General features: G+C 44.6%; 1 protein-coding gene across 1 annotated transcript; it reads left to right on the top strand.

Annotated features, from left to right (window-relative positions):
- The first annotated feature begins 1137 nt into the window (after positions 1-1137).
- On the top strand, positions 1138-14075 carry disp2 (dispatched RND transporter family member 2). Its single transcript, XM_063223915.1, has 8 exons — positions 1138-1142; positions 4752-5237; positions 6234-6263; positions 6522-6645; positions 9220-9353; positions 9789-9892; positions 10211-10308; positions 10551-14075. The coding sequence occupies exons 1-8, from the start codon at positions 1138-1140 to the stop codon at positions 14073-14075; spliced, it is 4506 nt and encodes a 1501-aa protein (XP_063079985.1).
- Positions 14076-14879: the final 804 nt, after the last annotated feature.

Raw genomic sequence — 14879 nt, 5'->3', positions numbered from 1 at the left:
GACTCTCTTTTCTACCTAATTGGGCCTTCAAGCATTGTAGCATCATCACCTCACCTACACTCCGGCAACACATTTTAAAAGGGGTTTTCTTCAGTAGTGGCAGTTCAGTACAAACAAGGACGGAAGGACTTTCAAAAAGGTGCTACATAAAAGATTTTTAGGGCAAGTGGTGAAATTGTCTTTGTGCTGCGGGGAGAAAAATGGTCAACTGTGTGCGGAAGTAATGGCACAAACACATCAAGAGTGACAACGGCGACTGAAGTAATTGACTTTGTATGGAGGAGCTGGCGACAGAAGAGACAAAAGCAATTTGGGTGCAACATGTCATCATGCATAGGCGTATCTATGACACGCTGATTTGAACCCACTATCACGTGTGTCCAATACGCATTTTCAAGTTAAGTCGTGCTCCACAACGCCCTGTGACAAGTTAGGTTTAGGGATGGTTTTGGTTTAGGCACAATTTAGGTAGAAATTCGCCTAATCTCGCTGTTCTTGGCAAAAGTAAAGCAGCAGAAACATTGCTTTACTGACATGTTAGGTTTAGGGGTGGTTTTGGTTAGGGCACAGCAAAGCATATTTGCGTTTAGTAACAGAAATGCGCTGTGACAAAACAAAATCGCCGACACGGCGGGAAAACTGTGCAAACCTCGTCACGTGTCAAAAGTGCATGAAAGCTCTTTACCGTTGCGTTGAGGAGCACGCTTTAACTTCAAAATGCGTCGCACCAACACGTTGAATGCACTAGCGTGCGATACATACGCTAAAGCATGATGACAGCCTGTTGGGTGGGACAGGCGATTTCAGTCACCCTTTCCCAATGTCAAGTGTTCTAGCCTTGGTAGTGCATCCAGAGATTGGATACTCTTTGGTGAACTCCGCGGAGTATCCAATTACTAGGCGTTTCACAGAGTCCCAATGCTAGAACACTGGACATTGGGAAATGTGACTCCAGTGACAGTTTGTGGTTGAACTTCAGCAAGTATGCTAATGAGCTATGAAGCGGTTCAGCGACAGCCAATTGGCATATCAGAATGCTCGGAATGCTCTGCATTGTTGTTATAACTCATGTCGCTTTTGCAACAGTTCAGTTCAGTTCAGCAACTCTTTGTAACTTTCGTCTCTTCAGATGTGTTCATGCGGTAAGAAAGGATCTCAAAGAGAGCTGCAGACTAGAAGAATAATCTCTTCTTCAATATCATAATCTGCACACCATTGCACACCAATTATAGCTTTGTAAAAGAGCAACATGCTCGTTATGTCACAAGTGATTAGGAAAATGTGTTAATGTGAGTCACTGCCTGGTAGTAAAAGTGAATTTATCAAATTGAGTTAAAAGTGAATGTACCACTCATTCTGTCTCTTTGTTATGATTGTGTTTTGGATCGTATGTCTTGCAGTAGGGGGAACACATTACAGCAGTGTTTCTCAACCTGGGGTATGTGTGCCACTAGGGGTATGTGAGCACACCTCAAGGGGTACATGGAAAAATGTACTAATAACAAATGTATGGCATGTAGTCACATTGGGATAGAGGAACAGACATAGAGCATGAGTGACGGGGTACTACTCAGCATATGACAAAATGGCTTATGGTGTCACAGGAAAAAATAGGTTTGGAAACACTGCTTTACAGTAGAGTAGAGTAGATTAGAGTGTTTTTATTGTCACTATATAAATACAGTGAGATTCTGTTTGGAAGCAACTCACAAATGCTCACAAAATAAAATATACCTGTATATTAACAGTATAATAAATATATAAAAGTCCATATGCATCTCACAGTATAGAGAGTCTTGAAGTATTGAGGGGGGGCAGGTGACGTATTGAGTTCAGAAGTCTAATGGCAGTAGGATAGAAACTGTCCTTCATTCTCGTAGTGCGGGCACGCAGAGTCCTAAAGCGCCTGCCAGATAGTAGCATAGTAAAGAGCCATATTTAATGCTCTGTTTGTCCAGCGTGTATGGTGGATCTCCTCAAGTGTGGGTAGTTGGCAATCAATGATTCTCTCTGCTGTTTTAATAATGCGCTGTAACATCATCTTGTTGTCGTGTGTGCAGCTGGTCTACCAAGATGTAATGCTGTATGTAATCACTGATTCAATCGTACACCTGTAGAAGTTAGTGAGCAGATCTCGTGGTAGCTGGGCCTTCTTTAGAGTTCGCAGGAAAGTGCCCTCCATAATTATTGGCACCCCTGGTTGAGATGTGTTAAAAGCCTTAAAATAAATTCAGTGTTTATTGCAGAAGAATACTGTCACACTGAAAATGTTAGGAAAATGTAGCCTTCAACTCAAATAAATTGTAGGAAAATAAAAAAAATCCCTGACTAAAAAATAATTATTTTTCATTAAATCACCTGTTCCACAATTATTGGCACCCTTAACAATTCCCAGGAAATAAATATAATTGAAGCATTTCTGTCATTTCTACAGTAGTTTACAAAGTTTACCAGAGTATGTAGGAACATTTAATTAGTAATTCATCACTTCCTGTTTCCCTGGGGTATAAATATGATGTGACACCGAGGCCATTTCTCTTATCCACTCTTAAACATGGGAAAGACAAAGGAACACAGCATACAAGTGAGGCAGATGTGCGCCGACCTTCACAGGTCAGGCAGAGGCTACAAGAAGATTGCCACTCAACTGCAGCTGCCCATATCCACTGTGAGAGGAATAATTAAGAAGTTCAAAACAACTGGAACAGTGGTAAACAAGCCTGGACGAGGACCCAAGTTTATTTTGCCACCACGCACAGTGAGGAGGATGGTAAGAGAAATCAAAAGATCTCCAAGGCTCACTGTTACAGAATTACAACAAATGGTAGCATCCTGGGGTCACAAAGTCTCCAAATCAACCATCAGGCGCTGTCTACACGCCAACAAGCTGTTTGGGAGGCATGCACGGAGAAAACCTTTCCTCACCCACAATCATAAACGCAAACGTCTGGAGTTCGCCAAGCGGTATTGGGGCTTCAACTGGGACCGTGTGCTTTGGTCAGATGAGACCAAGATTGAGCTTTTTGGCAACAAACACTCTAAGTGGGTCTGGCGTGCCACGAAAGATGTGCATGCTGAAAAGCACCTCATACCCACTGTGAAGTATGGGTGGGTCAGTGATGCTGTGGGGCTGTTTCGCTTCCAAAGGCCCTGGGAAGCTTGTTAGGGTGCATGGCATCATGAATGCTTTGAAATACCAGGACATTTTAAATCAAAATCTGTTGCCCTCTGCCCGAAAGCTGAAGATGGGCCGTCACTGGGTCTTTCAGCAAGACAATGACCCTAAACATATGGCCAAATCTACACAGAAATGGTTCTCCAGACACAAAATCAAGCTCCCCCCATGGCCATCTCAGTCCCCAGACCTCAACCCCATTGAGAACCTGTGGGGCGAGCTGAAGAGGAGAGTACAGAGGAGAGGACCCAGGTCTCTGGATGATTTAGAGAGATTCTGCAAAGAGGAATGGCTGAAGATCCCTCTTTCTGTCTTTTCCCATCTTGTGAAACATTATAGGAGAAGATTAGGTGCTGTTTTGTTGGCAAAAGGGGGTTGTACAAAATATTAACAACAGGGGTGCTAATAATTGTGACACACATTATTTGATGTCAAATAATTATTTCTTTATGTGTGATTTTTTTCCCCCTGAAGAAATGCACTTGTATTGAAGGTTGGATTTTTGTCTTTTTTTCCATTAAGGTCCCATATTATTTAGAAAAAAATAATAATAATTGGAAGCTAAAAAACACATCTCAACCAGGGGTGCCAATAATAATGGAGGGCACTGTAGCCTTTGGGATCCCTTTTTAGCTATTGCAGAGGTGTTGGCGCTCCATGACAAGTCCTGGCTGATGTGCACACCCAGGAATCTGAAGCTCTGTACTACCTCCACTGGCTCCCCTCCGATGTTGATGGGTTGTTGGTACTGGTTGCCCTGGCCACACCGCCTGAAGTCCAAGATCACCTCCTTCGTTTTCTTGGAGTTCAGGGCCAGGTTGTTGTCTTGGCTCCAGCGTGCCAGCTGCTCCACCTCCTCTCTGTAGGCCGTCTCGTTGTTGTCAGAGATCAGGCCAGGCCAATCATGGATGTGTCTTCAGCAAATTTAATGATGGTGTTTGTACTGTGCTTAGGAACACAGTCATGAGTGAAGAGGGAGTACAAAAAAGGGCTCAACACACATCCCTGCGGCGCGTCTGTATTTAGGGTGATGGGTCTTGAGTGATGTTTGCCCACGCGTACAGACTGAGGTCTGTTACTGAGGAAGTCCAGTATCCATCTGCAGACATGGGGACTGAAGCCAAGGTTGTACAGTTTAGTGGCCAGCTTGATAGGGGGAATGGTGTTAAAAGCGGAGCTGTAGTCGATGAACAGCATCCGCACATAGCTGTTTGGTTTCTCCAGGTGTGAGAGGGCAGTGTGAATGGCCAATGAAATGCCATCCTCTGTGGATCTATTCACCCTGTAGGCAAATTGATGCGGGTCGAGGGATGGTGGGGTGATGGACTTGAGGTGTGCTAGCACCAGTCTTTCATAGCATTTCATCACAATAGGTTTTAGCGCTACAGGGCGGTAGTCATTGAAAGACTTGATGGCCGCCTGCTTGGGAACAGGAACGATGTCTGTATTACACCGGTTTTGTACCGATGCCACATATAGCGCAGACACTCTAAATTAGTGATGGAAATTAAAACATTTGACAGTTCTCTAATGGTCTGTATGCGTGTGTATGTGCACTTCTCTTGCCACATGACAGTGAGATTCTGGAGGTTTCTCTGTGCCCGCCGGACCCCCAGGAGACGGAATCCCAGGTGGTCCTCATTACGGCAACAGACGGAGACCAGCAGCCCGGGGACAGCCTCGCACTCAGCCAGCCCCAGCCCTCGCCTCCCTCCACCACCAACACCACCACCACCAACAAACTCTACCATCAGGTCTGCCCAGGCTGCTCAGACCCCGACCCAAACCCCAACACCAACCCCTCGCCCCAGCCCAACAGATGCCCGTGCAACTCCACCCACCAGCACCATCAACAACACTATCATCAGCACACGGGCAGGACCAACACGGTCATGGCCACCACCTCGCTACCAGACTGTTCCGTAGGAGGAGGCAGCACGGTGAAGACTGGACACAGCTGTAGCCCCGCCCACACGACGGCCATGGTGCGCTGCCATTGGCTGCAGGGGTCACACGACGGCAGCAGCCTCAAGCCGCTTCAGCATCACGTTGTGACTGTGAGGTGAGTACTGCCCTACTAAGGCAAAAGACAGTAACTCACCAGAGTGTGAAACTGAGAAAAATGATGTTAAAGTTATCTTAAAATAAATGAATGTCACCACAATCTGGTTATAGCTACAAAGATGTTATTTTCACAGTTTGTAGTGTATGCCTGCCTACATCTATTCATAAAAAATCATTTTACAAATAGTTAACCTTTGACCCTTTTTTGGAAGTTACTGTGTTCTGCCTTAGAATTGCCCCCGGAATGACAATTAGTCATACTAAGGCAGAAGACAGTAACTTCCATTTAAAATCTGAATAATAAGCAACAAATACAACTTTCACATATAATTTAAGCAGTATACACACTATTAGAGTCATTATGACAAAATGTCATGTTTATTAACATATAAATTGTTAATAATAATAATAATAATATAATTATAAATGGGTTTTGTGTGTGTATTTGTATTTCATACTACCTCAAATAATAGTTACACACATTTCCTAGCAGGCTGATCATGTTTCATAATATAATAGTTTCATTTTATATTTTTTTGATTATTTACATGACTGAAATTTAAAGATGGAGTTTTAACTGTTAACAGATGAACAGTAACTGAAGTTACTGTGTTCTGCCTCAGTTTGGAACATCAGAGTTCCAGAATTCTGCAGGTCCAGAGCATAAGGCAAAAAGCAGTAACTGAAGTTACTGTCTTCTGCCTTAGTTTACCCAAAGGATTTTCAGCTTGTTTTACTTTACACCTTTTTTTACCCTCAAAACAACTGATTTCAAACTCCATGTTTGTTCACATGATAAAACTGATGCTTATTATTGCAAATATGACAAAAACTAATTTTTGAAAAATTTGAAGTTACTGCCTTTTGCCTTAGCAGGGCAGAGTAGTCGACCTGACTTATCCACCTGACGTGATCATTTGCTTTTTGTTAAAAAGGGTTTTGTTGCAGTAAGACCAAATTAGACATGACATTGTTTGTTTGTTTGTTATTTTAGGAACAACGGGCCCTTCAAGATCCCAAGAAGGTCAGTATTCCAAGATTTAAATGCAACTTATAACATGGTGAGGTAAAGCACAACTATTCTTCAATATATGGCTTTTCATAGAAGAGGAGAATTGGTGCAATATGATACAAAATGACAGGACATTGCCAATTATGGTTCATGCTGACCTGAACGGCTAATAAAAGGCAACTTCAGCAGGCATCATTTCTAGAAAGTTTAATATATGTATGCGCAAAATCCAGACTTCCCTCCAACAACATACTTCTTCCTTTGCCACAGTTATACCCAGGTGATTGTGGAGTACCCGGTGACAGTCCTGGTGACATGCTTCGTGGTGCTGCTGTGCTGCTCGGTGGCCGGCCTTCTGATGGGGCACCTGCCAGATTTCTCGGACCCTCTAGTGGTGAGTGGCTTCAGAGTCTTGACATGCCGATTTCGCTGTGCCAAGGTCTTGTCAGACATTAATGGTCTCTCCCTCTCTGCCCATCTTTGTCTTTCTACTCTTCCTCTCCTTCTCTCTTTTGGTCTCTTTCTCTTTCTGTTACTCTCTCTCTTTCTCTGCCCATCTCTCATGCTCATAGTCCAACTATTTTTGTGACTCTCTCCTTCCGCGTATCTCTCTCTCTATCCCTCTATTATCGGTTCTTCTGGCTTTCCAAAATAATTAGCAGGTGCAGAGGCTGCTGTAATGGCTGTGCGGTGCCAATGTATAAATAAAACTGCCTCATTATGCAACAAAAGTCCTCTTCCTGGAATGCCTAGGCAATAGCTCTGGCCAACTGTATTTTTTAGATAGAAGGCAAAATGTATTCAAGAAATGTGTTAATAAACATATGATTTTCAGAATTGGATACTATTATACTTAAATAAAACATCATAATAATGTAATGAATACATTATCATACATTTACTTGTTAACTAAGTATTGTACATATAGCCATTATTTATCTTTAAAACTACCGGCACTATATAATGAATCCCTACCAAATATTTGAATTGAGCACCTTTGCTTCCTCGCTGAAAGTGTAATTAGTTGTTCCCAGCTACATTAGCATAAGCCTCCTCAGAGGCGTATTGAACCTCGTAGGGATGCAGAGGAAAGTCTATTTGTATTCAGCTGCAGATGCCCAGCCAGGGGAAAAAATTAATTCAGTGCATTGTTAGCCTTGCCTCAAAGGATGTTGTTGCTCGGATGTTTGTGTTCTCTCTCTCTCTCTTTCTTGCTATGTACCCTGTACAGGGTTCGTACGGTCATGAAAAACCTGGAAAAGTTATGGAATTTGAAAATTCAAATTTCCAGGCCTGGAAAAGTTATGGAAAACGTATTTTTGGTCAAAAGTTTTGGAAAAGTCATGGAAATCCATCCAGTGTTTCATCAATTATCTTTATGAAGTTAATGCCACGGCGTAATAAAATGTAAATGTCCGAGTTCTCGTGGGAATGTTGTCTAGTGCAGGCTGCGTCTGCCTAACCATGTGTTGCCAAATTGAGTGGGTTTCAAATAACGCATGTTGTAATGGCTCCAGGCGGGTTTCAAGCGTTTTTGGCGCTAGAAATCAGTCACACCTGGCAACCCGCCTCGTAACGCGCGAGCTAGATGTAATGTGTGCGTGGTGGTGAGAGGTGATAATAGCTCTAATCCTAGAAAAGAAATGTGGTTCTGTACGATATTACAGCATGTCGCGAAGTGTTACTTCAACAATGCGCGGCTTAACTTTCTGAAAAGATGATCAACAATGACTGGAGAGGACGAAAGTTTTGATGTGTCCGTCCGATATGGGCGAAGCAGCGGCACTTGTTAGCCACCTGAAGGGCAAGATACAGCAGGCGGTTACCTCCTCAGCTACTAACAGGTTAGCAGTTATACGCGTTGTAAAATATTTAGCGGTTCCACTGAAACGTAGCTAATGCCAAAAGGAATACAATCCTAGTTTGGTCTTGGTTTAATTTGCCAGATAGGGCACCAAGCGAACCTTTATGCTTTCGGTAAGCCCCGAGATTTTGATAGCCTATTGATAAGCAATGCACCTACTGCCTGCGAGTGAACTTGTCCAGTGTGCTGAAAGATTACATGAAATCCGTACAGTAGTCTATGTGCAGCTGACCGCGAGCCAAACGACTACCAATGTCGGCATGACGCGCCTGTTTTGAAATACGGTATAAACGGCAGCGTGACTAGAGTTTGAAAAAGTCATCTGTGGCTTTGTTTTCAAATCGGTCAGATCGTTGCAACACAAAATGAAACTCACCCTAGCATCTCATTGAGTGGGCGTCAGACTAGAACTATGCCACGAACAGTGCAGTCTCTTTTTTTTTGCTCCAGCAACGACCACAACAAATGACAACATTATCATTCTTACTTTGGACTGTTGTGCTTAGGCAGGTGTAGTAGGCAGGCCTATGATTTCTTACTTGGGCAGGATGAGCATTTGTCCATCTCCATAGAGAGCATGTTGATACAAATGTGTCTTCATGATGATTTCACGACCTAATTTGCTATAGGCTGGCCTAGGCCTATTCATTTTCATTTCTGACTGTACATTAGACAAGCGAATTATATAACATTGGTGAATTATAGCAGAATTAATGTAATACAACATGAAGTATAATGGTTGCTTATAGCTTGTAGTAAAAGATAACCTATAGTATGACTATGTTTATTGTTTACATATTTGTATGTAATATATAATATAATATGCCATAGTCTATAGTATAAATATATACAGTAATTACATATTTATAATATAGGCTACGTAATATAGCCTGTAATATAATACGCCCCCACCCCCCGCGCGTGATTGGTCATTGGTTTTTCGGTCCTGGAAATTCAGAAAAAGGTTTTGGAAAAGTCATGGAAAAGTCATGGAAAAAAATTGGTGAAAAAGTGTATGAACCCTGCCTGTATCTCTGTACTCTTCCTCACTCACCCTCACCCTCTACTGTACCCCTCACCTTTGATTGTTTGTCTTCAACGCAGGGATTTGAACCTCGTGGAACTGACATTGGAATAAGGCTCTCCGCCTGGACCAAACTGCAGCAGAACACTGGTCCTGGAAAATTACTGTCCCTAACACCACACAGACTCACAGATGACAAAACAACAACTGGGAGGTACGGCAAACCAAATAATTAAAGAAAAACATGGCCGCCCATGTGCATGACAAGTGTTTACATTGCTGCCAGAACTCAGGCAAAACCGTGGGAGCTCTCAGGCTAGCTTATGTAATTACACACCAGAAGCGGGGATGAGGCTGGCAGTGGCACACCAGCAATACCAACAGATGGGAAAGCTGGTCGAAAGCCCGCTATTGCTGTGACTTTTTTCTCTCTCAATGAGCTGCTTAAACCAGTCTGACTTACATGTAAACCTCAGCCCAAAGTCACCCTACCATTAAAAACCTGTTATGGTGAAACAGTGTTTGGTTATATAGGGCTGCTGAGGCTCCATTTAGGTGAACTATAACATTATCAAATACAATAATAAAAAAGTATATGATGGCCAATGTTGCCATGTTCCTTAAACGTGTTTTGCAGGCATGGGGAAAGTCATGAGATTGGTCCTGATGGATTCCAAGAACATTCCAAGTCGCGGCTGAGGAGAATGTTGGAGAAAGATCACGCTCAGCACAACTTCTTCTGTGAATCACCTGGTATGAACTTTTAGCTCACACTCAATTTTATTGTGCCCATTACATTAGTTATGTACAATGTAACAAAAACTACTGTATGTATCAACATGTACCATTATGCATTGATACGATACCGTAGGGTTAGGTTTGTATAATGTAAGTTCATAATACTACATTCTGATACATGTAGATTAGAAAAAAAGACTATGTAAAACAAAGTGTTACCGAATGTTTTCAATTACAAACGTAATAAGCAACATTTCAGTGTCATAGTGAGGAAGCAGTGATTCATGCTCATTTTTTCTCCCTCTCTTTTTTTTACTCTACTCTACTCTACAGGAGAGCAATATGCTAAATTGGTCTTCCGTTCAGGGGACTCTGCAAGTCTTTGGAGCCCGAAGGCGATCCACTCCATGTGTGAGATGGAGCAGATTTTGGTAAGCAGTCCGTGCTAATCTGTGGTGCGCCACCGCCAGATAATGAAACAAGATATGGCTTGTCTTGTTAACACAAAGATGTGCATCTACTTAAGTGGAGATACAGTTCTCCCGTGCTGCACTATACAAGGCGATTAAGACTCATAAAAGAGATGATTCAAATCCACGAGAGCAGCAACTGACAACAATAACAACAAGGGCTAATCCACTCATCTCTTCAATCATGCCTCTCTGTGTTTCAGATTCGCTCGCAGCCTCATTTCCAAGACATCTGCAAAAGTGTCAGAACGGATGCTGATGGCTCTACCCCGAGGGGAGAGTGCTGTCCCAGCTGGTCCCTCGGGAACTACCTGGTCCTCCTCACCAATGCATCATCCTGCCTCGATCTGACCGCCCAACAGGTCGCAGAGAGCCTGAGTCTGCTCCGGCACTGTGCCCCCTACTATCACAACGGACGTCTGGTGGCTTCCTGCTCGGAGAAAGACAAACACGGCTACTGTGCGTCTGTGCCCAGCAAGTGCAAGCGATCCAACGCCGTCTTCCATATACTCCATTTCCTGGTGGACAAAGACTTCCTTGGGCCCCAGACTGTTGAATACCAGGTGCCTTCCCTGAAGTACAGTCTCATGTTTTTGCCTCTGGAAAAGGGGGACTCGTTAGTCGACATGTACCTGAGCCATTTAGAGAGCCGTGAGCTCACTTACAACAACACAACTATAACCGGAATGGATTTAGGAATCAAGCAGACACTTTTTAAGTATTACCTGATTCGGGACTCGGCCTACCCAGTTTTGGCCGTGCTCGTGCTGTTTTTCACAATGGCTCTGTACACCAGGTCCTTCTTCCTGTCCGCTCTGTCACTTCTGGCAATCACAACCTCCCTGCTCACTTCCTACTTCTTTTACAAGGTGGCTTTCAGAATAGCCTTCTTCCCTTTCCTCAACCTCAGCGCGGCCCTGGTTTTGTTTGGCAGCTGTGCCAATTACGCCTACACCTTTTACGACTTCTGGCTGCAGCAGCTGTCCCACAACCCTCCCGCCTCAGTGGAGAAAAGGATGAACAGAGTGCTGCAGGAGATGGGCTACCTGATTTTAACTTCGGGCCTCACCTCCAGCGCTACTTTCTTTTCGGGCTACATCAGTAGCATCACCGCCATCAGGTGCTTTGCTGTGTTCCTGGGCACAGCGTCCCTAATCAACACGCTGTTCGCAGTCATCTGGCTACCCTGTGCGCTAGTGCTGCACGAACGCTACACCATCTCGGCCGCCACAGCCGTGTCAGTATCAGGATGGAAGCCATGTTGCGCAAAACGCCCCGGAGGATTCTGGGACACCAGCTCGAGGAAACGTTGCCTTTTCACCATGGCCCAGAAGCTGAGGGCTCTGAAGCGTGGGCTGGCAGACACGTCCAATTTACTCTTCCTGAAAATTCTCCCGTGTGGAGTTGTCAAGTTTAGGTATATTTGGATCTGCTGGTTCGCAGTGCTGGCAGCGGGAGGTACATATATATCTTGCGCAGGCCCGGGCATGAAATTACCCACCTCAGACAGTCACGGAGCGCAGCTCTTTCGCTCCAGCCATCCTTTCGAGAGGTATGACACGGAATACCAACACCAGTTCATGTTTGAACGCAAGTGGCGTGGAGAGGACAGGCCTTTGACATTGTCTCTCATTTGGGGCATCATCCCAACTGACACAGGGAATCATTTTGACCCAAACAGCAGCAGTGAGTTTATCGTGGACACAGATTTCAACATCAGCTCTCCAGACTCCCAGGTGTTCCTGAGGGATCTTTGTGGAAGAGTCCAAAACCAGAGCTTCTACTTGCAGGCTTCCAATGAGCACGAGGAGGCAGAGGACAACGTTTGCTTTGTGGAGGAGCTTATTCACTGGATATCCCTCCGACGCTGCTCTGAAAACGAGGATGCTCACCATTTCTGCTGCAATAACATTCCATTCCCATACCCGCCCAGTGTTTTTGAAAAATGCCTGGGGATGATGGTGGCCGAAAAACAGGGACAAGGACATCTCCCTAACGGCGATGCTGGCATACGCTTTGACTTAGAGGGCCGGATAACAGTACTCGTGATTGCTCTAAAAACCTCCTATCTGTACAGTTTCAATTACACCCAAACCACCAATTTCTACCAAAACATACAGTCCTGGTTTGTGGAAGAAATGTCACAGGCCCCTGTCGGTTTACACAGAGGCTGGTTTGTCAGCCAGCTCACATTATACGACCTGCAGGAATGCCTAAGCACAGAGACCTTAGAGGTGGCAGGGTTTTCCATTGCTCTCACCTTTGCCATGCTGCTTCTGACCACGTGGAACATCCCGCTCAGTTTATATGGAACTGCAGCAGTAGGGGGCAGTGTGTTTGTCACTGTCGGTCTGCTGGTACTGCTAGAATGGCAACTGACTGGAGTAGAGGCTTTGTTCCTCTCTGCTGCAGCAGGACTCTCTGTGGACTTTGTAGCCAATTATTGTGTTTCATACAGTTTAGCTCCACACGTTGAGAGACTCGGGAGGGTGGCCCACTCGATAAAGAGGATGGGTTGTCCAGTAGCGACGGGTGCCGGGGCCTTTTTTTGTGTAGGAGTCGTGATGTTGCCAGCTACTGCTCTACTCTTCCGGAAAATTGGGATATTCCTGCTTCTTGTGAAATGTGTTGCGTGCGGTTTCGCAACTTTCTTTTTCCAGTCCTTGTGCTGCTTCTTCGGACCGCAGAAGAACTGCGGTCGGATTTACCTGCCGTGTACGGAGGAAAAAATGACGGACAATATCATGTCCACCTGCACCACAACTGGTACCGCCTCAACCACCACTGCAGCTAATGGGGCCTTTGGGTGCAGCACAAGGGGACCAAGAATTCGAAAGAATGCCAGTCAGGAAGGAGCTTCAGGAGGAGGAGGCGGGTTCTTGTGCCCAAACCAGCAGCACCACAGGCAAAGACCTCCTGGTGGTATCAGAGACCCAGAACAGTATGAGCTTCAACCCCTTGCATGCCAGCTCAGCGACAGCTTTGAAAACAGCACCTGCACCAGCAAGCTGTCCAACAGGCCCTCTGTGCTCTCGGACGACATCCAGTTCTGCGACCTGAGCCCAAAGAAGGAGTATGACAGGGTGAGCATGGAGGCTGACAGCGAAGACGCGTGCAGTGGGAACCTGAAGGCCTGCAACCCTCCTCCTGCTCTTCAGACCTCTTCCCCGTACAGAAACACCCTTCAGCCCGTCTCTGCACACACAGCAGGCGACTTGGCAAAAGAAAGACTTTGGTGCAAAAAATGCAGGGGGCAAGGTGGCAAAACATGGAATGTGTCCATATCGTCCTCGCCAACTTCAAGCATGGAAGACGTCGGCGCATGCCAGACGTCTGACACAAGCAGGAGAGCCCAGAGGTTGCTCTCGATCGATGACGCCAGCTGCAACGTCCTGGAGAAGGACCAACACAAGCGCTTACTTTCTACCCAGTCACACAGCTCACTCGAGGGCATGGAAGATTCTAACGAGACTTGCCTGAGTGACATTGAGCCGCCTGGAGCATCTGTTCCACAAGTGACCTTAGTAGACACGGAGGAGGAAGAGGAGGAGTGGCAACCAGGCCATCTGAATGGCAGGAGGAACACTTTGCGCCTTTCTCTGAAGGAAAATGTGTCTGACGCACTTCCCCGAGGAAGGATCAGCCAGGTGGAACTGCCAGTTGTTTTGCCAAATAGTAAACCTGATATGCCAGACGTATGGATCAAGAGAGGAGAGGACAAAAGCTAATAACAAGCCAATACGACTTTTTTTGTAATCAGTCCAGCTTTTGGCATGATCACGAAACACGTTTGCTGTAAAATATTCGCCACAAAGGAGGCTACTTGTTAACTACTTGATGTATGTCTATTGATGTAAAAACTTTCAAAGTCATTTCCCTTGAAAAGGGTACAGCATTTTACAGGAATGCACACTACTTTAAAAGAGCATGTATGCATAATTTATACAAAAAGAATTCATGTCAGACAAGACATACTGTATATCTGAGGACTGAACCAACATAGGTGAACCAGCAAAACAAGTTAACACTGAATTATTGTGAAATGATGTGACCTCTCCTTTCTCACAGCCAACGCTTGTATGCGAGTGAGCTAGTTGTGTTTGGCACACGTGTTACCTCAGAAGTTAGTGTGTTACCCAAGCCTTGCACTTCATCTCAATAGATTGATACCTGTTACTCCTTTGAATGGCATCACAGGATGTGTCATCTCGCTAATATGTCATCATTCTTTGATACTACTGAATGTGTATTTGTGCACTTAAGGCTTCTGCCAGTTCCAATCACCACATGGGTCTTTTCACAAAACGGTTTAAGATGAGGCACACAGAATTTGGTATGAGTAGAGGAAAAAGTATTATATGTGAAAGATGTTAATGTTAATGTATACGTATGTGCCATGGAGATAAGAAATGATTTATTTAATGTGAATATGTATGTTTAAATGCAAATACTATTTTTAAGTATTTTTGTCATGTGAATGTTTGCGTCAAGAAAGGGTATTGCAATGATGTGTTTTAAAAACAAAACTACCA

This window comes from Engraulis encrasicolus, chromosome 19 (assembly GCF_034702125.1).
Source record: "Engraulis encrasicolus isolate BLACKSEA-1 chromosome 19, IST_EnEncr_1.0, whole genome shotgun sequence".
NCBI classification, from domain to species: domain Eukaryota; kingdom Metazoa; phylum Chordata; class Actinopteri; order Clupeiformes; family Engraulidae; genus Engraulis; species Engraulis encrasicolus.
This window is presented reverse-complemented; position numbering and strand designations above follow the sequence as displayed.